The 24,675-nt window shown below is 43.2% G+C and overlaps 1 protein-coding gene across 1 annotated transcript in view; it reads right to left on the reverse strand.

The window, feature by feature from the left end:
- LOC124545457 (2-oxoglutarate dehydrogenase, mitochondrial-like) overlaps positions 1 to 24,675 on the reverse strand; it is a 162,509-nt gene that overhangs the window by 47,760 nt on the left and 90,074 nt on the right. The window contains exons 10-11 of the mRNA XM_047124423.1: positions 21,021 to 21,182; positions 7,094 to 7,382 (exon numbers count right to left, since the gene is read on the reverse strand). Coding sequence (XP_046980379.1) covers positions 7,094 to 7,382; positions 21,021 to 21,182 — 451 coding nt within the window. The remainder of the gene's footprint in view (positions 1 to 7,093; positions 7,383 to 21,020; positions 21,183 to 24,675) is intronic.

A 24,675-nucleotide genomic window follows, 5' to 3' on the forward strand; every position in this document is an offset into this window, starting at 1 on the left:
GAGGAAACCCCAGACTTCAAGAAGATAGTGTAGCAGATACCAACTTGTAAGTGTTTATGATGATCTTAATCATGCACATCAGTCCATGGATTTAAAAAGTTTACCAGAGTATCACGCGGCACTTATCCGCTGAGTGTTATCTTTATTGCTGCGTAAATCGTGAGAGACATTAGGATTCGGGCTGTGACTAAAGATAAGGATTCTCCGTACCTTAAATGCAACACTTACGTGTTCTGCCTTCGCCACGAAAGGTGTGTCTCTCATTAAACTCTTTGTCTTCACCAAACCATTTAACATTCCAGAACATACACCTTAAAAGTCGTATTATCTACAGCAATGTTTTAGTCTGTACATAACAGAAAGGGTATAACATAATAATCGAGTGATTTCTCGGTATATCCCAAACAGCAGCACGTGCAAAGTCCGGCAGACGGAAGAGCGATAATGTAGACCTGTTAACAAAACTTTGTCTTACCTGCCCTACGACATCAAATACTACTCTTGGACCCCTTGATATTTTTCTAACGTACTGAATAGTCGGTCTCAACAATACACTTAAGCTACTCGGCAATGGTAGGCTTAGCACTAGGGTATTTGCGATATCGGATCAAAAGTATTCAGACGCCCCTTTTCTCAACTTATCGCCAACACCGTCGACTTACAGATTTGTGTCGTGTGTGTTCCCTATGTGCCTATGCTATTGGCGCCAGTTTTGTTTAGTGCCACGTTGTGTGGCGCCACATTCTGCAATTATCCTTAATTTATGAGCATGAGTGTAGTTACTGCGATTAAGAAAACGCTCAACACAAATGTATATGAACACATTTTACAGGATTCTGCACTGCGTTCAGTAGAGGAACCGTTAGGAGGTGATGATTGATTGTATCAGCAAGACAATGCACTCCGTCTTAAAAGCAGCATTTTTGAGATAATGGTCTGTGGACAATGACGTTCCCGAAATGGAGTAGCCTGTTCAGAAACCAGGACTGAACCCTATGGAACACCTTTGTGATTAAGTAAAACACCGTCTTTGCACCTAGCCTCAGCCTCCAGCATCACTACCTTCTCTGGTTTCGGTTCTTGAGAAAGAATGTGCAGCCTTTCCTCCACAGCCATTGACATATCACTGGAAATATCCTAAGCGGAGTTCAAGCCGTCCTAGTGGTGAAGGATGGCACACCTCATACCTGTGGCCACTGAAATATGTCTGGATACTTTTGATCAGTTAGTGTATCTAATATATGTGGTACAAATCTGTGCCTTTAAGTAGTCACAGAGTTCAATTCATTGAATTGAAACACACAGTGAAACCTGAGACTACTGAAAGCAGCTAGCGTTTTCGTTGGTGTGATTCGATACTACGAGGGTTGCCCAGAAAGTAATGCACCGCATTTTTTTCGTCAACAGTTCTTTATTGAAAATAATGAGAATTACACATATGGAAGAATGGTGTTTTATCTACACACCCTATTTTTCCACGTAATCTCCAGCCCGTTTTATGGTCTTCCTCCAGCGCGAAAGAAGGTCATGTATGCCCAGTCGGTACCAGTCCTTGGCCTGATGGCGGAGCCAGTGCTTCACTGTGTGAATCACCTCCTCATCGTCCTCGAAATGTCTTCCACGAATAGCATCGTTTAATGGCCCAAGCAAGTGGAAGCTCGCTCCAACAGTCGACTGTGACAGCCGTGGATGGTCTCCCCAACCGCAGCAAATCGTGGAGCTCCGTCGAGCCGTCTTCTGATGACCTAAGCCTCCGTGCCCAGCGTCTAACTGTACTTCTGTCAACAGCAGATGCTCCATAGACTTTGCACAAGCATTTATAAATATTCCCCGCAGTTTCTTTCTCTGCAGTGAGAAATTCAATGACGGCACAGTACTTGTACCGTACATCACCTACAGACGCCATTTTGAAACTGTCCTGCAGCTACGCTATCTGTCGGAAGTGGCGGAAACTTGGCGCGCTCACTCATGACACTTGAAATAATACATACGTAACGTATCGCATTCTCAGCATTGTTTTAGGCTGAGAAAAAAAATCGGTGCTTTACTTTCGGGCAACCCTCGCTTGTTACTCGAAACGTCATGTACAATGCACAATGACCTAATTGGCGAATCATTAAACCCTAATCGTTCTCTTTTCTGGAATCAAAAACACTTACAATAAAACTACGAAAGCTCGAGAAGAAGCAAAATACGAAGGTTAAAAGAAGGAAGGGGGTTTAAATGCTTCGAAGACTTTATATTAGAAATCATGAGAGACTACAGTTTGCATAGGAACTCATTCAGGAGTAAATCGTTATGGTATTAGATAGTCTTCAGCCTAGTTTTGAAAAGTACTTTCTACTATCTAGTCTGCGCTATGTCTGAACATAAATTTGTCTTCTGTAATGGGTGTGTGTTAGCTGATTTACTTTACAGACATTCAGTACTGTAGTTAATTAGCACTGCTGGATAAATTTTCTCGTTTGCCTTTTCGTTTAAGCTCCTGCATTACCTCTTAAATACAGCCTTAACGGAATTAATGTGTTTCAGCAGTTTGAAGTAATTTTCACAGGAATTTCATAGCCTCCTTCATATATATTTGCTGATATATTTCACTTTATGGAAAACATAATTGAGTTGTTAACAGAAAGTCTATCACAAGGTCACATATAAATGCACAAACTAAACCATTTAGCCTAGGAAATATTCACAGAACGCCACCATAGCCCCCGCGCCACGAAGTAAGATTTATTATAAGTTTACTTGATTGCTTGCGCTGCAGGTTCCAAGCAGGTCCATTTACTGCTAGGCTACTTACCTGCAAAGATCTTCGCAAGTTTTCCGGTGATATGTTCAAATGGTTCAAATGGATCTGAGCACTATGGGACTCAACATCTGAGGTCACAAGTCCCCTAGAACTTAGAACTATTTAAACCTAACTAACCTAAGGACATCACAAACATCCATGCCTGAGGCAGGATTCGAACCTGCGACCGTAGCGGTTGCGCGGTTCCAGACTGAAGCGGGGGCTGCGTTCACACTGCCGGCCGGGCCGAGCCGAGCCTGGCCGGGCCGCCGCCCGCTTTGATATCAAACACATGGATTTGAATTGCGGTGTTCACACTGGCGGCCGGGCCGCGCCAACACGGCGTGAGCCTCCCGGAGCCGAGCCGCCGACATCCCGAATGCTTAATATTGCCGGCGCGAGCCGACCGCAGGCGCGAGCCTGTGGAGCAGCACTACAGCTTCTGCATACACGCATCACACGTCTCCCTTCTGCTTTCATCACAAGTGTGACTGCACACGTCTTTTATTTTAAGATGTTACCTCACATTTCACAATCAGAGAGGAAAAATTACGTTTATTATAATGATACATGCGAAATTACTTTTATTTCATTTATTTAATCTACCGTATTTACATGCATTTACAACAATAGCTTGCCAGCGATCGCGGCATTGCCGCCACTGAATAGTTCGCATTTACTTGAAAACGGAGACAGATATGAGTGTCACTGAGGGACGGAAATGTGTCCCTACCAGATGACAATGACTTGTAAAGTCATGCTGTGGCAGTTCCTTATCAGTGGAAATAGAACCACTGAGTCAAAGGGCATTATCTCAAAACTCTTCGCCTATCAATCTGTCTATCTTACAAGGTAATGAAAAGAATTCTGTGAGGTCATCAGTGGCTCCACATGATGAACCATCACCACTGCCAAGCGCTGCATCATGAAGAAAAAAGAAGAAGAAAAAAGTTGGAAAATTCTGAAGGAGTATTTCTGCGATTCTTCGTTGAAGGCACAGCAAGACATTACCCGAAATGACGAAGCTAATTACTTCCTAATGATTCTCAGGAGTCCCATCAACTCTCTTCCCCTCAGAGGTAAGCGTTTGTGAAATTTAAAATACAAAAGCATGTCTACAATTAATTGGAGGTAGTGAATGCTGTACAAAGTTCTACTGCAAACCAAAAAGTGTGTACTAACGAATCTTACCTTACCGTTATACACAATTTTTCTTCTGCTGTTATACTTCTGCGAAAATTTGTGTTCTGTTTCGAAATTTTGTCTTGAATGTTCTGCAGCACATACTGAAGTGTATTATGATTCATTCTGTAATATGAATAAAATTTTTCAGGATAGTTTTTAAGTTCTCCATATAAAGAAAAAAAACTCTCCTAAATGTCTGTCGCTATTTATGGGATGAATCCATAACCTCCTAGTTCTTCTGTACTTCAAAACTCGACGAGTTACTGCAGAGTCAAAACAATACCAATAAAAGAGTGAAGACATTGTTCTACACGACAGCACAGACTAGCTAATTTATTTATTTGGCCTCCGGCAGCTAATAGCCATTTAGCCAAAAGAGTGGGGATTACCTTGACAGTGCAGCGCAGCCCGCCAAGGAAGAAAAAAAACAATGAAGAACAATGAAACGCACATCTGTGTCGATCTACAGTAATTTCATTAACTCTCCATTATTTTTTCTGTCAAAGTAGACAACGAGACTACAGAATTGCGCTTCAGTTATCTTTTAGTTTGAGATACGAAATGTACATTATACTAATTGTAGGATGTTGATGACAAATAATTGTTTGTCTTTTGTGATGCGACGTGTGGCCAATTATAAAAGCATAGCAGATGATTGTCCAGTAGCCGAGGGAAAAATTCTTATGCATTTGGATTTATCTAGAGAATGAGACCATTAAAATAATAAGAGGGATCGGCACTAGGTCTGCGCTGATCACTAGTAATTACTTTTTTTCTGTCCTGCATTATGTGACTACACTAAACCAAGCTGTAACCGCGCGAACTCCGTGGCTTGCGGACGCGGCACTGACGCCACTGAATAGCTCGCATTACCTGTGACCAGAGATAGATATCAGTATCATTATCATTTCAAAAACTTTTTGGTACTTTTACCTACATTCCATTCCCAACAATGTATGGTCTAAAACAGATCTAACAGTAAGCTACCCGCTACATAACTTTTTCACTACAAGATTTGTAAATCAAGTGCACAACGTTGACAAATAGCATCATTTCACAATGGCTGTTAAGAAATATGGAAAGATAAATGATTCAATACGAAGCTAAGATGTTACACTACCACGTGTACAAAAATCAGATTTTTTAGCTGCATACTTTCTTCAAAATCGGTTGGGAAGCGTTACGAAACTAAGAAATCACGCGAAACGAAAAGTAGACTTTTTCTTTTTTCACGACGGAAGTAGAGCTTTTAAGGAAAAAATAAGTTCATAAAACGATGTGGCGAAGTCTTCTATACCACTAAGAATTTTTAAAACATGAAAATCGGAGAAGTAGATTTTCCCCCATTTCGCCGTCCCGGCTCAGCGCGGCGCGCAATGTGAATGCACTACTCGTCGGCCTGAGCTGGCTAGGCACCAGCCGAGCCAGTACGCGTGAGCCCGGCTTGGCCCGGCCGGCAGTGTGAACGCAGGTTTTAAGCCTCACAACACGCCCGGGCACGCTAGGGAGGCACTCGGTTGGAACGTAAACTTGAAGTGCCTTTTAATTAGCACTACTGCTTTAATTGACGCATATAAGGAAGAGTCATGCTTACATACATTATGACAACAAACATCTGCGCATTAAACAGACATTTTGCCGCCAGATAACTTGCAGTAGAACTGAACACCGCGGGACACTTGGGTAGGCGCCCGCTGTCCCCGCTGCCTACCAGCCAACGGACACGTACGGCGTCAAGTAACTCGCGAAACTTGCTCTGTGTGACACGGGCTTACGACAGTGTTATTTGCATACTACGATCAGCTCCTCTTCACTATTTCCTCCAACAATTACTGCGGTGAAGGCGCATGAAGAGTATTATCGTTACCTTGACTAAAATACATTCTAAGGGAAAAAAAGAAAAAAAGATGCACTACGAAAGAATTATCCGATTGAGACGGAAATTCGTAGATGTGATGTACCTTTGTAGACAAACAAATTATTACAATTTCAGAAAAAATTGGATGATTTGTTCAAGAGAATGAGCTTAATAAACCGAGCGTGTCAGTAACGTGTTGGCCCACCTCTAGCCCTTATGCTATTATTTGGATTGCGATTGACTGATAGTGTTGCTGATTGTCGTCCTGAGGGATACCGTCCCGAACGCTGCCCAATTGGCGCATTATATCGTCGAAACCCCGAGTTGACTGGAGGGCCCTGCCCCACGACACTGAAAACGTTTTCAATTATGGAGGGATTTAGCAACTTTTTTAGCGAAGGCAGGTTTTGTCAAGCACGAAGACAAGCATTTCTCGCCATTTGTGAGCTGGCATTATCTTGCTGAAATATAAGCATTATCTTGCTGAAATGTAAGAACAGGATGGCTTGACATGATGGGCATCAAAACGGCGCATATAATGTCGTCGATGTACGACTGTGTTGTAAGGGTGCCGAGCTGACAACCAAACAGGTCTGCTGCGAAAAAAAAATGGCTCTGAGCACTATGGGACTCAACTGCTGTGGTCATAAGTCCCCTAGAACTTAGAACTACTTAAACCTAACCAACCTAAGGACATCACACACATCCATGCCCGAGGCAGGAGTCGAACCTGCGACCGTAGCGGTCGTGCGGTTCCAGACTGTAGCGCCGTTAACCGCTCGGCCACTCCGGCCGGCCTGCTGCGAAAAGAAACGGCACCCCATATCATCACTCATGATTGTTGTATGGTACATCTTCAGACTTCGCTGTTTATGGGGGTTCAGTTCGAAGCGTGACTCATCGCTGAAGACGGTCCTATTCAAGTCAATGAGATCCAGGTCGAAGACGTGTCTGGAGATGCACTGGACAGCTGTGGGATTCCAGCCTGAACTTCAGCCACCATATGGGTTTGGTGGTCTGGTGTGTTATTTCCTTTCATAGCAGGACCCCTCTGGTTGTCCTCTACCGATTTCCGTCCCATTCGGATACGTACTTCGTGGTGCGAAGCATTTTTTTTTTTTTTTTTTTTTTTTTTTTTGTCTAATAGTGTACATCAAACTCGGGAAGGGGACGATATATTTCAAGACGACTGCTGCTACGTTCCACTGTTGAAAAATTATTAATCTGTCTCTTGCTACGTTTATTGGATAGAGCGAGCGCACCTTCCAGACCGTGTGGACACATGAGGACGAGCCCGCAGGAGCGGCCCCACTTGGCCTCGCCGGCGGCCAGGAACTGGTCGATGACGGGCTGCGCGAGGTTGCAGAAGTCGCCGAACTGCGCCTCCCAGACGACCAGCTGGCGCGGGTTGGCCGACGCGAAGCCCACCTCGAAGCCGAGCGCGGCGTACTCGCACACGGGGCTGTTGGACAGCTCGAGCTGCGCGCGCGCGCCCGGCACCTCGCGCAGGGGCGTGCGCCGCTGGCCCTCTGCCCGCTGGTCGTGCAGCACCTGCCGCACCACACACTGCTTGCTCTTTCCGCACCAAAACTTTATTACCCCCACGAGACATCAACTTAACAGCGTGTAATACTGCCTCCAGTGCTGCTAACGGCCCCACTTTGGCGAGGAAGAGGGGCGACAAGTTTTTTTCACGTATGCCATACACAACTAAACCACTCAGTTATGATTAGATTCCACAGAGTTACCAATTCTACATCGGTTGGAGATCGCGTAATTTAGCGGGCCAGACGAGTAGAGATAACGTGCCTGAGTTGTCATCAAACTTAAGTGTCACTAAGCTCCCGAATCTGTCAGATAGGATTAGTTACATTTTCCTGTATTTTATGTATGAAAGAAGGTTGTATACATGCAAGAACCCTGGAGATACTAAAAGGTATCAGATAGATTATATAATGGTAAGACAGAGATTTAGGAACCAGGTTTTAAATTGTAAGACATTTCCAGGGGCAGATGTGGACTCTGACCACAATCTGTTGGTTATGAACTGTAGATTAAAACTGAAAAAAACTGCAAAAAGGTGGGAATTTAAGGAGATGGGACCTGGATAAACTGACTAAACCAGAGGTTGTACAGAGTTTCAGGGAGAGCATAAGGGAACAATTGACATGAATGGGGGAAAGAAATACAGTAGAAGAAGAATGGGTAGCTTCGAGGGATGAAGTAGTGAAGGCAGCAAACGATCAAGTAAGTAAAAAGACGAGGGCTGGTAGAAATCCTTGGGTAACAGAAGAAATATTGAATTTAATTGACGAAAGGAGAAAATATAAAAATGCAGTAAATGAAGCAGGCAAAAAGGAATACAAACGCCTCAAAAATGAGATCGACATGAAGTGCAAAACTGCTGAGCAGGGATGGTTAGAGGACAAATGTAAGGATGTAGAGGCTTATCTCACTAGGGGAAGATAGATACTGCCTACAGGAAAATTAAAGAGACCTTTGGAGAAAACAGAACCACTTGTATGAATATCAAGAGCTCAGATGGAAACCCAGTTCTAAGCAAAGAAGGGAAAGCAGAAAGGTGGAAGGAGTATATAGAGGGTCTATAGGTTGTCGATGTACTTGAGGACAATATATGGAAATGGAAGAGGATGTAGATGAAGATGAAATGGGAGATACGATACTGCGTGAAGAGTTTGACAGAGCACTGAAAGACTTGAGCCAACAAGGCCCCGGGAGTAGACAACATTCCATTGAAACTACTGACGGTCTTGGGAGAGTCGGTCCTGACAAAACTCTACCATCTGGTGAGCAAGATGTATGAGACAGGCGGAATACCCTCAGACTTCAAGAAGAATATAATAATTCCAATCCCAAAGAAAGCAGGTCTTGACAGATGTGAAAATTACCGAACAATCAGTTTAATAAGCCAGAGCTGCAAAATACTAACGCGAATTCATTACAGACGAATGGAAAAACTGGTAGAAGCCGACCTCTGGGAAGATCAGTTTGGATGCCATGGAAATATTGGAACACGTGAGGCAAAATGACTCTACTTAGAAGATAGATTAAGGAAAGGCAAACCTACGTTTCTAGCATTTGTAGACTGCCAAATTCTAAAGGCGGCAGAGGTAAAATACTGGGAGCGAAAGCCTATTTACAATTTGTACAGAAACCAGATGGCAGTAATAAGAGTCGAGGGGCATGAGAGGGAAGCAGTGGTTGGGAAGGGGGTGAGACAGGGTTGTAGCCTCTCCCCGATGTTGTTCAATCTGTATATTGAGCAAGCAGTAAAGGAAAGGAAAGAAAAATTCGGAGTTGGTATTAAAATCCATGGAGAAGAAATAAAAACTTTGAGGTTCGCCGTGGCATTGTCATTCTGTCAGAGACAGCAAAGGACTTGGAAGAGCAGTTGAACGGAATGGACAGTGTCTTGAAAGGAGGATATAAGATGAACATCAACAAAAGCAAAACGAGAATCATGGAATGGAGTCTAATTAAGTCGGGTGATGCTGAGGGAATTAGATTAGGAAATGAGACACTTAAAGTAGTAAAGGAGTTTTGCTATTTGGGGAGCAAAATAACTGATGATGGTCGAAGTAGAGAGGATATAAAATGTAGGCTGGGAATGGCAAGGAAAGCGTTTCTGTACAAGAGAAATTTGTTAACATCGAGTACAGATTTAAGTGTCAGGAAGTCGTTTCTGAAATTATTTGTATGGAGTGTAGCCATGTATGGAAGTGAAATATGGACGATAAATAGTTTGGACAAGAAGAGAATAGAAGCTTTCGAAATGTGGTGCTACAGAAGAATGCTGAAGATTAGATGGGTAGATCACGTAACTAATGTGGAGGTATTGAATAGAATAGGGGAGAAGAGGAGTTTGTGGCACAACTTGACAAGAAGAAGGGAGCAGTTGGTAGAGCATGTTCTGAGGCATCAAGGGATCACAAATTTAGCATTGGAGGGCAGCGTGGAGGGTAAAAATCGTAGAGGGAGACCAAGAGATGAATACACTAAGCAGATTCAGAAGGATGTAGGTTGCAGTAAGTACTGGGAGATGAAGAATCTTGCACAGGATAGACTAGCATGGAAAGCTGCATCAAACCAGTCTCAGGACTGAAGACCACAACAACAACTGTATTTTTGTGCGCAAGGACGCTATCAGAACGTAAACATGTAGCTGTGAACACAGCTGTTGTCATCTCGGAAGACGGGGGGTCCGTAGCATACTCATCATGAAGACGTAGAAGAACGAGCAACACTGATCACTCTGAATGTTAAAATAAATATCTTGCCGGCGGCAAAGGAAAGTTACCAACGAGGAAACGGAAATTGGTACTCTTGCCACTGTAGTTCGAGATCCTTGTGTTAGTTCGCGCCAAAACGCAAGGTTCAAATGGTTCAAATGGCTCTGAGCACTATGGGACTCAACTGCTGAGGTCATTAGTCCCCTAGAACTTAGAACTAGTTAAACCTAACTAACCTAAAGACATCACAAACATCCATGCCCGAGGCAGGATTCGAACCTGCGACCGTAGCGGTCTTGCGGCTCCAGACTGCAGCGCCTTTAACCTCACGGCCACTTCGGCCGGCAAAACGCAAGGGAATCTGGCATGAGCCAGAGTAGTGTTGGTAGTGTTCTGCATCGCCATAAATATCATCCTTACCACATCAGTCTCCACCAAGAATTAACTGGTACGGATTGTATGCGTCGCATTGAATTCTGCCGATGGGCTCAAATTCAGATTCAGAGGTACGATACATTTATTAATTTGATTTCATTATTTGACGAGGCTACATTCACGAACCATAAAATCTTAATTTTCATAACATGCATTATTGGGCAACTGAAAATCCATGTTGGCTGCGGCAAGTTGCACACCAAAAACCGTGGTCGGTGAATGTAAGATGTGGGATTCTGGAGGATACAATTATAGGCCCCTATTTCATCAAAGGAAATCTTAAAGGTAGGAAGTACACCACATTACACAGACGTTGGGTCTGTTATTGGAAGAAATACCTTTAGAAAAAAGGAACAGAATGTAGTATCAACAGATGGGTGTCCGGCACATGTTTCGCCGATGGCTAGAAATGAGTTGCAGAGACAATTCCCAAATCGTTGGATTGGAAGCGGAGGAGATGTGTCGTGATCGGCCGGCTCATTCGCCACACTTGACGCCTCAGGATTTTTTTCTTGTAGGGATTGGTAAAAGACATTGTTTATAAAGACGTTTCAACTACATCTGAAGCTATGCGAGAGAGAATTGTCAGAGCACATGCTTCGATTAAAAAAAAAAAAAGTTCAAATATATGTGAAATCTTATGGGACATAACTGCTAAGGTCATCAGTCCCTAAGCTTACACACTACTTAACGTAAATTACCCTAAGGACAAACACACACACCCATGCCCGAGGGAGGACTCGAACCTTCGCCGGTACCTAGCCGGGACCAGCCGCACAGTCCATGACTGCAGCACATGCTTCGATAAGTGCCGATGTGATAAGGAATACCACTCAATCCATGATAAAAAGATTGCATCACTGCATTGATACCAATGGTCATCACTTCCAACACCTTCTGTAAATGTGCGAGGTGCCGGGGCTAGCAGTGTATTTAACATTAAATTCTTCGAAAATCTTCATATATAAATGATGCTCTAAGCAGGGGCTCATGCCACCTCTCAAATGGACGTTCATGTCACCTTTGTGACCTTCGCTGATCTTCAGAGACTTTACTGTTACATATTGGATTCGTCTCGATAGCCGCTATCAGAAAATAGGTACCAAACTATAGCATCCCACTTAAAAAAACAAAGTTGACCTTCATTTCTCTGAAGCGACCCCACCTAACAACAAAAAACCAACGTCACATTACTGTCTCCGTTGTCCCATGCAACTTTTGTCCCACGAACTTTTCTGCTCCTATCGTACTTTCGGAGTTATTCTTGGTGGCAATAGTTAGTGACTCACACTGTACATATGTGCACAAAGCATACTAAATAAGTGACAATCAAATTAATGACTTTTTTACTGTCATTTTACTATTTTCGATTAGAGGGTGCAGGTTGTCATTCAAGTACTGTAAATGTAGATAAGGCTAGAACATCTGCCTCAGTTTACACTACAGAAAATCGTTTAACCTGAACGCCAGCTGATCTTGTTCACATAGATAGTAGTTAATGAAGAGGGCCCTTCGTGCAAGTTGACTGTGTTTCTTGACATATTTCTACATTAACGTTTAATACAGGATGAGACTTGGGCGACCTATGTCACATTTTCTCATCACAAACATATAAATATCTCAGGTTTCGAATTCTAAATAAAAATTTAAATTTTCAGTTTGTAACGAACGGAAAATGCAACCTGTTCAAATTAGCAATGGCGAAAATGAAATCAGCACCTCTTCAGTTACTACCAAATGCCATATTCCGGCGCAAGACGCACTCAAGAAGAAGATTTCTCAGCTTCGTACCAAATTTGATCTTACGCAGCGTCGCAAAAATGCTTTAATTGCTGACGGCACGGAACCTAAAATGACTGTTGAGCAATGACCCGAAATTGATCAGTATGAAAAAACGCTTAAAAAGAAACAAATGCCGACCATTCATACAAAAAAAAGAAAGGGAATCTCATAAAACTAAACTGCAGTACTTTTGCTTTCAGAATCCGAAAGCAGACGGTACGATCTGCCCCTGGGCTCCCGAACTTGGGAGGAGCAGCAATCAAATCTTAAGACCATCGTAAACATAGCTATGTTCTGTGCTCCTGCCAAAGAACGCCGCTGGTGCGACGTTGTTCGCACCTACCACACCTTCCCTGATTTATACCCGAAGCTCCTAGCTGTTCAGTATATCCAGAAGTGGCCTCCCCAGAAAAAGTAACACCTCCGAGATGAAGAGGCACGCTGTAACTGTTCCCGTAAAGTTCAACCACCCACAAGCTGATCATCATATTGCACACCCAGACAAGCATTTCTGTGTCTTCAGTAAGGTCTCTGGAGACAGTTGAATTAATTTTCGGTACCGATAAAGTTATTTATTTGTCTTTGGATGATAGAACAGGTGCTCTGGTTGGACTGATAGCAGCAAACAAACAGGCATCATTGCTCATATACGCAGCATACAAAATTTTTCTGCTAGTATCACGACTTCGTGATTACTTCTCAACATAAATTAATTCCAAGTGTGTAAGCTACCTGTGGTCGTGCAGACTTCGTGTACGACGACATCTCACGCTGATAATTTAATAGACTTTTGTCCTGTGAAGCTTTTAGAGCATCTATGAAGGACAGTCTTGTTATTTCATGTAATGGTGGGGCGTACGAAAATCCGCGGTACCCTAAAGTGATGGCACACATTGTAAATCACTTCAAAGAAAACGACACATACGCCATGTTCTTAATGACCCAAGTCCAAGGGAGAGGTGCTTTTATAAAAGTAGAAAGATAAATGGCTCCTTTGAACAGAGAACTGAGAGGGGTGATTTTTCCCCACGACCTTGTGGATCGCACATAAATGACAGAGGCAAAACTGTGATCCCACCTCATAACTGGAGAACTCCAGATATCTGACGAGATTCTGGGTGAAATATGGAACTCGGTATTAATAAACGGGTACAAAGTTGTTGCCGAATACGTAAAGCCGAAGGGCCGCCAGTTTACAGTTCCTACCTTGCCCGATGAACAATGGTATGAGACTATGTCAGAGAAAGCCAGTATCTGCTGCAGATATTGTAGATGTACTTCATGCTGAAATGCCTTCGAAATCTCGAATTGATGCCCAAATTTTAATTTTAATTTGCAGGTGTCAAGTGTGAAAATGGCCGCTGCAGCAGGGCATTGAGGAGTGCGCTTGACACTGTGGTTCGCAGACTTTCATGCCTCCACCTTATCCGACCTTCAAAGCGACCGGGGAAACGACCGTACTTGGGCCTGGGGAACACGAAGGCATTCATTTGCACCGTTCCTGTTTTGGCACTCTCTCATGCGGGCTATTCCCAAATCCCGTGTTATTACTACTGCCCATCTTTTTTGACAAATAATCAAACTATCAATAACAGATGTTGCAAGAGTCGAAGCATCTACATTGCTTCATATGTGAAGCTGCAGAAACAAAGAGTTGGCGCTTTTGCCACTTCACGAATACCTATGGTCAGGATTCGACCAACATGTGTGGTCACCAGTAGGGTTGGGGAGCTGCTGTGCACATTGGATGATAGGCTGGAGTGACTGCACGAGGAGGTTGGAGATATGTCTAATTTCTTCTCTTTCTGTATTACCAAAACACATGGATGTCATGTGCGCAATCATTACAACTGAGGAAGCACATGAATGCCCGTGGAGTGAATGAAGAATTAGGGAAGGTGGTGTGGCAGCCTATTCTGTATTTGATTATTCGCAAAAATTATTTGCAAAAACCACGATATGTAGAGAGACAGCAGCTTTCAAGACAATTAGTTTAATAAAACTCTTTATAGTGCACATTAAAGTAGTTGTCATTTACACCTCTAATTTCACAAAAAATTTAGAACATAAAAGACATGCTTTAAGTATTTTTAATGGTATGAAACAGAAAGATGAACATACCATACAAATTATATGGCAAACCTCATGTGAGGGGAAAGAAGAGGGGCGCGGGAGGGGTGGGGTTTGCACAACATCTCATCAAATATCACTCAGTAGGAAGGGGGATCAAAGTTAAAAGAGAAACCTCATGTAGTTAATGGAAGCCATTCTAACCACACATTAGCCGCTTCAGTTGATAAGCTATGTTATAGACTGAAGCAACATGGAATAACGTATCTGAATCTGTCATCCAAACTTAGTTTGGTTCCATGCCAAGCCGGGTTAAAGTCTTTGTGTAATAGACTTCGCACGCCGTATACGCTTAAATAACCAACAAATTTAATCGTCTATCCTTGACACTGTAAATTACACTACGGGAAATTTCTTTTTTTTTTGTATCAGTCCTGGTGCTGAAGCCTGTATTGCTATATAACATACAGCAAGCGGCTCTCTGATTGTGAGTTTTCATTGTACCGTTGTAGAGACGAATTACGCTACAGAAACCTGAAGGTAATTGATTCGAAGCAGACGTCTGAGAGAAATTTAATGATTTCAAAGACGAACACAATAATTTTCGTTGCAAGAGACGCAATAACGTGACCAAATGCTGCAGTGGAGTGTAACTTGTATCAGGCACGAGGCGAGACGTTGGAAAATAGCAGCAGCTTGTGAGCATATGGTCGACAAGCATGACCGTTAAGCCCTCCGCGCCACATGGCCGAACGGTGAGACCACGTGTGACAGATGCGGCGACCAACGGGGGGGGGGGGGGGGGGAGGAGTTGGGGGCGGGGGTGGAAGCAGGCGCGATAAAGAATCTGCGCCTCTTTTTACGGGCAGAGGCAATTACTACTTCATTTCGGGGTGCTGTGTCGAAAGCCAGTTACGCCAGTACTTCCGCGTTACATCTTTCAAATTCTCGCAATATAGTCAATCGTACTACCTGCTGTTGGTACCGGTACCGTTTCTAGTGGCAATAAATGCAATTGCTTGTCGATATATATCTGTATATTCAATCTCTATATTGAGCAAGCAGTGAAGGAAACAAAAGAAAAATTTGGAGTAGGTATTAAAATCCATGGAGAAGAAATAAAAACTTTGAGGTTCGCCGATGACATTGTAATTCAGTCAGAGACAGCAAAGTACTTGGAAGAGCAGTTGAACGGAATGGGTAGTGTCTTGACAGGAGGATATAAGATGAACATCAACAAAAGCAAAACAAGGATAATGGAATGTGGTCGAATTAAGTTGGGTGATGCTGAGGGAATTAGATTAGGAAATGAGAGACATAAAGTAGTAAAGGAGTTTTGCTATTCGGGGAGCAAAATAACTGATGATGGTCGAAGTAGAGAGGATATAAAATGTAGACTGGCAATGGCAAGGAAAGCATTTCTGAAGAAGAGAAATTTGTTAACATCGAGTATAGGTTTAAGTGTCAGGAAGTCGTTTCTGAAAATGTTTTTATGGAGTGTAGCCATGTATGGAAGTGAAACGTGGACGATAAATAGTTTGGACAAGAAGAGAATAGAAGCTTTCTAAATGTGGTGCTACAGAAGAATGCTGAAGATTAGATGGGATCCGCAGCTCGTGGTCGTGCGGTAGGTTTCTCGCTTCCCACGCCCGGGTTCTCGGGTTCGATTCCCGGCGGGGTCACGGATTTTCTCTGCCTCGTGATGACTGGGTGTTGTGTGATGTCCTTAGGTTAGTTACGTTTAAGTACTTCTAAGTTCTAGGGGACTGATGACAATAGATGTTAAGTCCCATAGTGCTCAGAGCCATTTGATTAGATGGGTAGATCACATGACTAATGAGGAAGCATTGAATAGGGTTGGGGAGAAGAGAAATTTGTGGCACAACTTGACTAGAAGAAGGGATCGGTTGGTAGGACATGTTCTGAGGCATCAAGGGATCACCAGTTTAGTATTGGTGGGCAGTGTGGAGGGTAAAAATCGTAGAGGGAGACCAAGAGATGAATATACTAAGCAGATTCGGCCGTCAGTAGTTCCAATGGAATATTGTCTACTCCGGGGGCCTTGTTTCGACTCAGGCCTTTCAGTGCTCTGTCAAACTCTTCACGCAGTATCTTATCTCCCATTTCATCTTCATCTACATCCTCTTCCATTTCCATAATATTGTCACTATATTATCCTAATTAACAAAGGAAACACACGGTAGTACTATGATTGAAAAGTTGGCATTTTTTGTAGCACTGTACTGTAAAGCATAAAGCGAAAATACTATTCTTTACTCAGTTGTCGTCAATATTAATGCCAGAAACAAACTAAACACGGAAATTAATCACAACAGAAAAACACGTCCAAATACTGCTTGTTCCAGATTTCTCGTAGTATTTAATTTTATTCTCTATTTTTCTTCAGTACAATCCTATTTTTAATACCAGCTGATCGTCTTGGGTTTCACATGTTTTTGGAGTTACGAAATATTAATCATTGGTATGTGTAGGACGGGAGATTACTGCATCATACAGGAATAGATGGAAGCCTGAATTTCTAGAAACTACTGCAAAATTTTACTTGTTCACAGTGCAACGTTGTATATACAGGTAAGCTACTCGCGGGTCCTGCCGATGTGGTTCAGCCCGCAGCACAGTTCATTTCTGATTTATGTCAGTCGGCAGCGTCCTAATTATTCTTTTTACGGCTTCTTTTATAATAACTTTTCTCATAACCTATTTCATCACATTGTCAAATTTTCCTGTACAAGGAACAGTGATCCCATGGCAACAGATTCAAATGAAACAGATGTAGAAAGAATACATTTCATATCCATTAATCGGGTAGCTACGGATCCAAAACTCACAACATTAGTTGCTCTTTTTTAAATATGTATCGTAATGCATGGCAGATCCCGATGTAGCAGCAGATAACAAATAAAAGCGCGTGAAAACCTCTACTTGGTATGTGTGCGTATTTATTGGAGAAAAACATTTCACTACAGCATCAACTCCCGGCATCCTCAAAGGTGCATAGACTATAGAAGATAGAATGAAAGTGAATATGACAGTGTAGTAGATTTGACACACTGGTGATTTCCGAATACTGAAAACGTGGAGATTCAAATTTCTATTTCTAAGTAATAATAATAATAATAACACGGCAGAAACACGAACAGTATCTCAACTGAAGAAACTGAATGAAACGCAGTTTACATATTGCTCACACCAATGAAATGCAAAGGTCAAAGAAAGAGGACAATAAAACGTACTAAATGTTAAATATCAATATATGGCATATATCGCCAAAGGTTCTATGGTACTCAAACAAACACGTTTTGATTGTTTCCTTCGAAAATGGCATCACAGACAGCTTCTTTACCAGTCTGGGTTTTAATTGATTTGGGTCCCATAAGCATGTCACATACATACAAAATAAAAAAGAGAATATATTGGCCGCAACGAGGAGAAGTACTGTTGGTGTCGAAATACGTATATGAGCATAATGCCGTTGGAACACATCACCGAGAGCGGGACAAAAGAATGACACTCAGTTTGCAAAGCACACATCTTCCCAAATTTAATGGTCGCTAATGGGAAAATACGAATTCATAACCAAGATCACCGAATGGCACCACATACCATCACGCCGGATCTTCGTCTTGTGTGACTCCGTTATACTGTGAGAGAAGATGTTCCGCTACAGCATCTTCTTCCGTGTTCTCGACTACCAATGTAGCTCAACTCGAAGCAAAACTCTTAGGAAACAGATAACGTACAACCGATTAGCACGCCTCTCTTTTGTACAGCAGATTGTAGCTGGAGCTGTCTTTCGTTTGGAATCCGTGTATCCTCTGCCAATGTATACATACGTCAGACTCCGGCGCACTGCTGGAGTAGGAAACAGCACACCTCTTGCATAGCTACAATACTGCGCCGACATACCACATGAATTCTGCCGTACTGCCGGAGTAGAAAACAGCACACCTCTTGCATAGCTACAATATTGCGCCGACATACGACATGAATTCTCCAGTGCGTCAGGTGAAAGAGGTGGTTGGCATACTTTACAGACGCCAGACCCCATCGTTCACTGTCGGGTTAGGGCTTACCCGGTTCTATTCGTTCCACATACGCATGACAAAAACAACTTTATCCCGTGAGCAGCAATTTTATGCTGCTAAAACTGTCCAATCATGCATCTCCGTTAAGTTAAAAAATGGTTCAAATGGCTCTGAGCACTATGGAACTTAACTACTGAGGTCATCAGTCCCCTAGAACTTAGAACTACTTAAACCTAACTAACCTAAGGACATCACACACATCCATGCCCGAGGCAGGATTCGAACCTGCGACCGTAGCGGTCACGCAGTTCCAAACTGACGCGCTTAGAACCGCACGGCCACACCGGCCGGCGTTAAGTTCTATATTGGTTATGTAGCGCACTTAAATAGGGACAAGCGATAGTAAACTGGCATAAAACGCTTACGTGCCAGTTCCACAAAACGGCACACGACAGTTAACGCTCCTGTACAACCATTCACGGGTATTAAACTGGTGCCTCACATGGAACACATGCGATATCGCTCTATCATTATAATAATAGGAAAGCTAGTTTTAGAAAGTCATGTGTGTTTCACATAATTTTCTTCCCCCCTTCTTGGTTTTGATTTGGTATCATTTATTGTATCTCTTCTGAGCCGTGCTCGATAATCTAGCTACTTACAGCTGTGAGGACCATTAAAAATGTCCTTAACCGTCAGCTGATAGATACGAATAACAGTTACGTATCAAATAAATGAGACACAGAAACCAGAGTAGGTTCGAGAACCTCACTGACTCCTCTCTTTCTGCACGTCTCACAACGGTCCGCACTGCTAAACGTGGTTGTTCAGGCTTCTGACAGCTGGTCACATTATTGTGTGTGGCCAGTGTACTTCAAATGTAGTATTTCTCGAACGCCGCACAAGTATAGCTATGAGCTGCAGTCAGACAAAAAGTAATAGCGATGGTGTACATTGTACATGGGGTTCTGGCGCCACTTTTTTCTTAGTAGCTGCTTTCAACGTTCATAAATGTACCGTAGGATGACAATAGTTTCTGTACACAGTGAAATTTTCCGGCTGTGATGTTACCCAGCTTTTTCCAGTTATTTTCACTTCACGTCAAGGAAGAAATTATTTTAGACGCAGGAAAAGACAGCCTTACAGGATGTAAGAAACTGAGCTCAACCAAAAGAGAATCAGAATACTCTTGGTAAGCATGGCACGTTGTTAGCTGAATTCTGTGCGAACAGAAACATTCGTGGGCCGTTCTATTAATTGGAGCGGACAGTGGCTTCTGTTTAGAAAATATTTGTGAAAACATCGCTCGTCCCTACAGTTTTGAATGATTGTGCCCGAAGATAGCCGCTGAATTATCCAGTTTACCGTACCCGTAATAATCTAATATTTCGTCGAACTTTCTGGAATGATCATCGCTTAATATGATTTATAGCAAATATGTGTACGCGCGCGCGTTTGTGTGTGTGCGTGCGTACGTCCAGAGCGGAGCAGAAGAACAGTTAGTTTGTTGGTACCACTAAGGCGTTTACAAATCTTACATGGGCCAACACATTGCAGATGGACATAATTACATGGAGGCTGAAATTTTTTTGCAAGCTACATGATGCAATAGAGTCTACCACTATGTGCACACGGACGTGGTGTATTCTCACTCTCATAGTCGAAGACGCTAAAGCACGCTACTCCGGTAGCTTTTGACCTGATCATATAGAGAAAGAAATTTTCAGTACGAATATTTGGACGATACTGGGAGGAAAACTGGTGGCATTAAGTTCTTCAGCCTGCCAGAGTGGCCGAGCGGTTCTAGACGCTACAGTCCAGAACCGCGCGACCGCTACGGTCGCAGGTTCCATTCCTGCCTCGGGCATGGATGTGTGTGATGTCCTTATGTTAGTTAGATTTAAGTAGTTCTAAGTTCTAGGGGACTGATGACCTCAGAAGTTAAGTCCCATAGTGCTCAGAGCCATTTGAACCATTTTTTAAGTTCTTCAAACGACACTGTGCGTCAGTTTTCCTGGGTTAAAATCTAGACCTCTTGGCTTCATCGCATAGAATGAGACGTTGATGTAACCCGCCAGTTTACTGTGGGTGTTTAAGTTAGAGGCCACGCTGGCTGTTTCTGGCATGGAAAAGGCTGTGTATCATAACCAGATTTCACTCCGTCCCTCCTTATCACAAAAACAATAAACACTACATTGCACTTTGTGTGGTGAAAGAAGAGCCATGCCGGTTAGTAGCGCTATTCGCAGCATTCAGTTGTAAAGCACAAAAAGGCTTCTACCAATACCGAAGCTACGTGCCTGGAAACAATAGTTGTCTATCGAGCAGTAACTGTTTATGGCAGATGCGTCAAGCAGTAACGGGAAGCCCTCTCAAACGGTCAGCGCTATCCTTTTGACATACGGACCATAGAACTTCATTCTCTCAGTAAGTTTGCCAGCACGAAACTGTTGCAGATAATAGACACACTGCACAAAGGAAAGATGTCCTTCGTGTGTGAATGAAAAAAGTTATCCCCTTGTGAAGAAAGGAGCCCCTAAGAGATGTCTCAGCCATCGGTAGCACACGAAATTTACGTTTATTCTATGTACGTCGGAAACACTTACCCAGTGCCTTTGGCTAAAGGTGCCGGTCTCGACGTCCTGGCCCGTGAAACGCACGGGGAATCCCTGGCGCAACAGGGTGGCCACAGCCAGCATCTCTGCCGTCGGCCAGTCGATCACGCCTTGCCGCAGCTTCGATAGCCGCGAAGACAGCATCTGCAGTACCTGCAGAAACAAGCCATCAGTGTTCCTCTAATAATGGCACGACATATTTACGACGTTCGCAAATTGCGACATTAACGACAACAGATAATTTCACTGCTGTCCGATCCCTTAGCTGAGTGTTAAGCACCTCTGTTTGGCATGTAGCGGGCGCGGGTTCGATTCTCGACCGGGTCGGACATTTTCTTCTGCCGGGGACTGGGTCTTGTGTTGTTCTCATCGACATTTCGTCATCATCGACACGCAAGACGCCCAATCTGGTGTCAACTGAAATACTTGCAACTCGGCGGTTGAACTTCCCCATCAACGTCATACGATCATTTCATTTTATTATACCCAGCTTTGTTTACTACATCCACAGAAATGAAAATTGGGTGCTCACATTACTAAACAACCATATTGATGAGCCAAAACGTTGTGAGTACTGCGCAGTGTGTGACTGACTGTCGCCTGGAGGCGCATTAAGGAGACGAATGTGGATTTATTCTAGCACCTATATGGGTCACGTTGGGAGACATCCATTGACACAAGCGACTTTGACAAGGAGCACATCGTTGCGGCCCGGCGGCTGGGAACGAGCATCTTGGAAACGGCAGAGCTAGTGGGCTGTTTGGGGGCTACTGCCCTGAACATCTACGGGAAAGGACTGAAGGACAGTGAAACCATGACTAGGCGACGAAGTGTTGGACGTCCACGCGTCATTACATAATGTGGAGGCCGCAGGCTTGCCCGTTCTGTGAAGAAGAATAGGCGGCGATCTGTAGCAGATCTGGCGGCAAGAGTACTGTGCTGGCACAGTCACGAGTGTTTAGGAGCGTGCTGTTCTGCATACATTGTTGACCTGGGGCTCCGCAGCATATGGACTGTATGTATTACCATGCAACATCATAAAATATTAAGAAACTTCCTGGCAGATTAAAACTGAGTGCCGGACCGATACTCGAACTCGGGACCTTTGCCTTTCGCGGGCAAGTGCTCTACCAACTGAGCTACCCAAGCACGACGCACGTCCCGTTCTCACAGCTTTACTTCTGCCAGTACCTCGTCTCCTACCTTCCAAACTTTACAGAAGCTCTCCTGCGAAGCTTGCAGAACTAGCACTCCTGAAAGAAAGGATATTGCGGAGACATGGCTTAGCCACAGCCTAGGGGATGTTTCTAGAATGAAATTTTCACTCTTCAGCGGAGTGTGTGCTGATATGAAATTTCCTGGCAGATTAAAACTGTGTGCCGGACCGAGATTCGAACTCGGGACCTTTGCCTTTCGCGGGCAAGTGCTCTATCAGATCAGCGCACACTCCGCTGTAGAGTGAAAATTTCATTCTAGAATCATCCCCTAGGCTGTGGCTAAGCCATGTCCTCGCAATATCCTTTCTCTCAGGAGTGCTAGTTCTGCAAGGTTCGCAGGAGAGCTTCTGTAAAGTTTGGAAGGTAGGAGACGAGGTACAGTTTGGAAGGTAGGAGACGAGGTACTGGCAGAAGTAAAGCTGTGAGGAGGTGGCGTGAGTCGTGCTTGGGTAGCTCAGTTGGTAGAGCACTTGCCCGCGAAAGGCAAAGGTCCCGAGTTCGAGTCTCGGGCCGGCACACAGTTTTAATCTGCCAGGAAGTTTCATATCAGCATCAGCGCACACTCCGCTGCAGAGTGATAATTTAATTCTATAAAATATTAAGACTGCAATGGGCACGGCATCACAAATATTACTTCATGAATCAATGGAAACGTGTCTCCTGCTCGGATTAATCACGTTTATTTTTACATCAAGTCGATGGTGGCGTCCAGATACGCCAACATCCAGGGGAATGGCTGCTCGAAACATACGAAGGCTGGTAGCGTCTGTATTATAATGTGGAGGACATTCACTTGGGCTTCCATGGGACCTGTGATAGTAATCTAAGGTACCTTGACAGCTGTGGACTATTTGGACATAGTTGCAGGCCGCCTACGTCCCTTTCGGCTTGATGTTTTACCCAAAAGTGATGGTGACATCCAGCAGGATAAGTGTCTGCGTCAAAAAGTGATATCGTGCTAAATTAGTTTGAAAAGCATGATAGTGAACTCATGTTGATGGCTTGGTCATCAAATGCGCCTCAACTACCATAAACGGAATGGAACACATTTGCGATGGTATCAGGTGCCATTTCCTTACCAACAAACCATTGGTCCCATAATTCACGGGAATTTTGTGCTCTGTGTGTAGACATCTGATCCCAAGTTCCTCTATAAACCTATCAAGGTATTGTCGAATTCATGCGATACAGTATTGATGCTGTATTGCGTTCCAAACGTGGACCAACGTGCAATTAAAAGGTGGCCATAACGTTCTAGTGTGTCAGTGTATTAGCGCACAACAATGTTTTGACCTTGAGTTGTTTCCTTTGGCTGCGGAAAATTGGATTAAAATGGATCGAATCAATGACAGTGGACAAACAGTTTGCGACAGACATGTTCTAAGCACCGCCGAAAGGAAGAAAATGGTGGAGATCCAGTATGGCATGAAGAACTATGACATAAACTATATATTTCATCAGGAAGGGAAAGAATACAGATAAGTGTGAACAAAAATTGGTCCCACTTTTTAGGTAACCACGACTAACTGTATGTAAGTGTACTTCAACACAACAAGAAAAACAAAACAACTTAGACATGAATGTAGGAGTAACAAGAAAATCAGTAAACAAAGAAGAAAAGGACATAAGAAAATAAACACAGCAGAATTATCCGTCAATGAAATTGTAAAACAAAGTTTAAGACAAGATGGTATCGAGTAGCAATATCGTAAGGAAAGCAAATGAATGGAACACAGCAGTAATTGTTACAAAAACCAAGCAATACCTCCGTGAGAACGCCACACTGAAACTGAAATTGTACCAAACTATGCGATTCCAAACGAATTTAAATAGAACCTGTCGCCATACTTCTTGGTAGAACAGTTCCATATTGAAGGTTGAATAACAAGTACACTGTTTTTGTTTACTTCAAACTAGTTTTCGGTTTATTAGGCCAGCTTCAGGAAACAACTAACTAGCGTCTGAAAGGGATAGTAGTTCTTCTGTAACCAAACATTATAAGCAAAGATACAATCACTTGTATACAGTGTTATGCATCAAACTTGTTTCTTAACGTTGAAATTACACTTTACGCGCTGGGCTACGTTAAGAACAGTAAGCAATTAAACTACACAATATTACAGGTTAAATGGTTATGATGCTAAATTTTGTGAGATCTTGACGTTGACTGAGAAATTATTAATCTGAGCATCTTCATTTTTGTTATGCAAGAAACATGTTTTAAATTGTTATGCAGTGGGTAATATTAACACCATGTATGGTTAAATATTAAAGTAGGCCTATCACTAGGTCCGTTGCTGAGGTTTGTGGGGTAAGCAAGATAGAGGAATAGGAAATTCTATTGTGTTTTAATTTTGTGTAGCAGTATGTATCATTGTGGTGATTTGTGGGTATATAGCTGGTTGATTGCATCACGTGAAGCATAAAAG

The sequence above is a fragment of the Schistocerca americana genome, chromosome 1, assembly GCF_021461395.2.
Source record: "Schistocerca americana isolate TAMUIC-IGC-003095 chromosome 1, iqSchAmer2.1, whole genome shotgun sequence".
NCBI classification, from domain to species: Eukaryota; Metazoa; Arthropoda; class Insecta; order Orthoptera; family Acrididae; genus Schistocerca; species Schistocerca americana.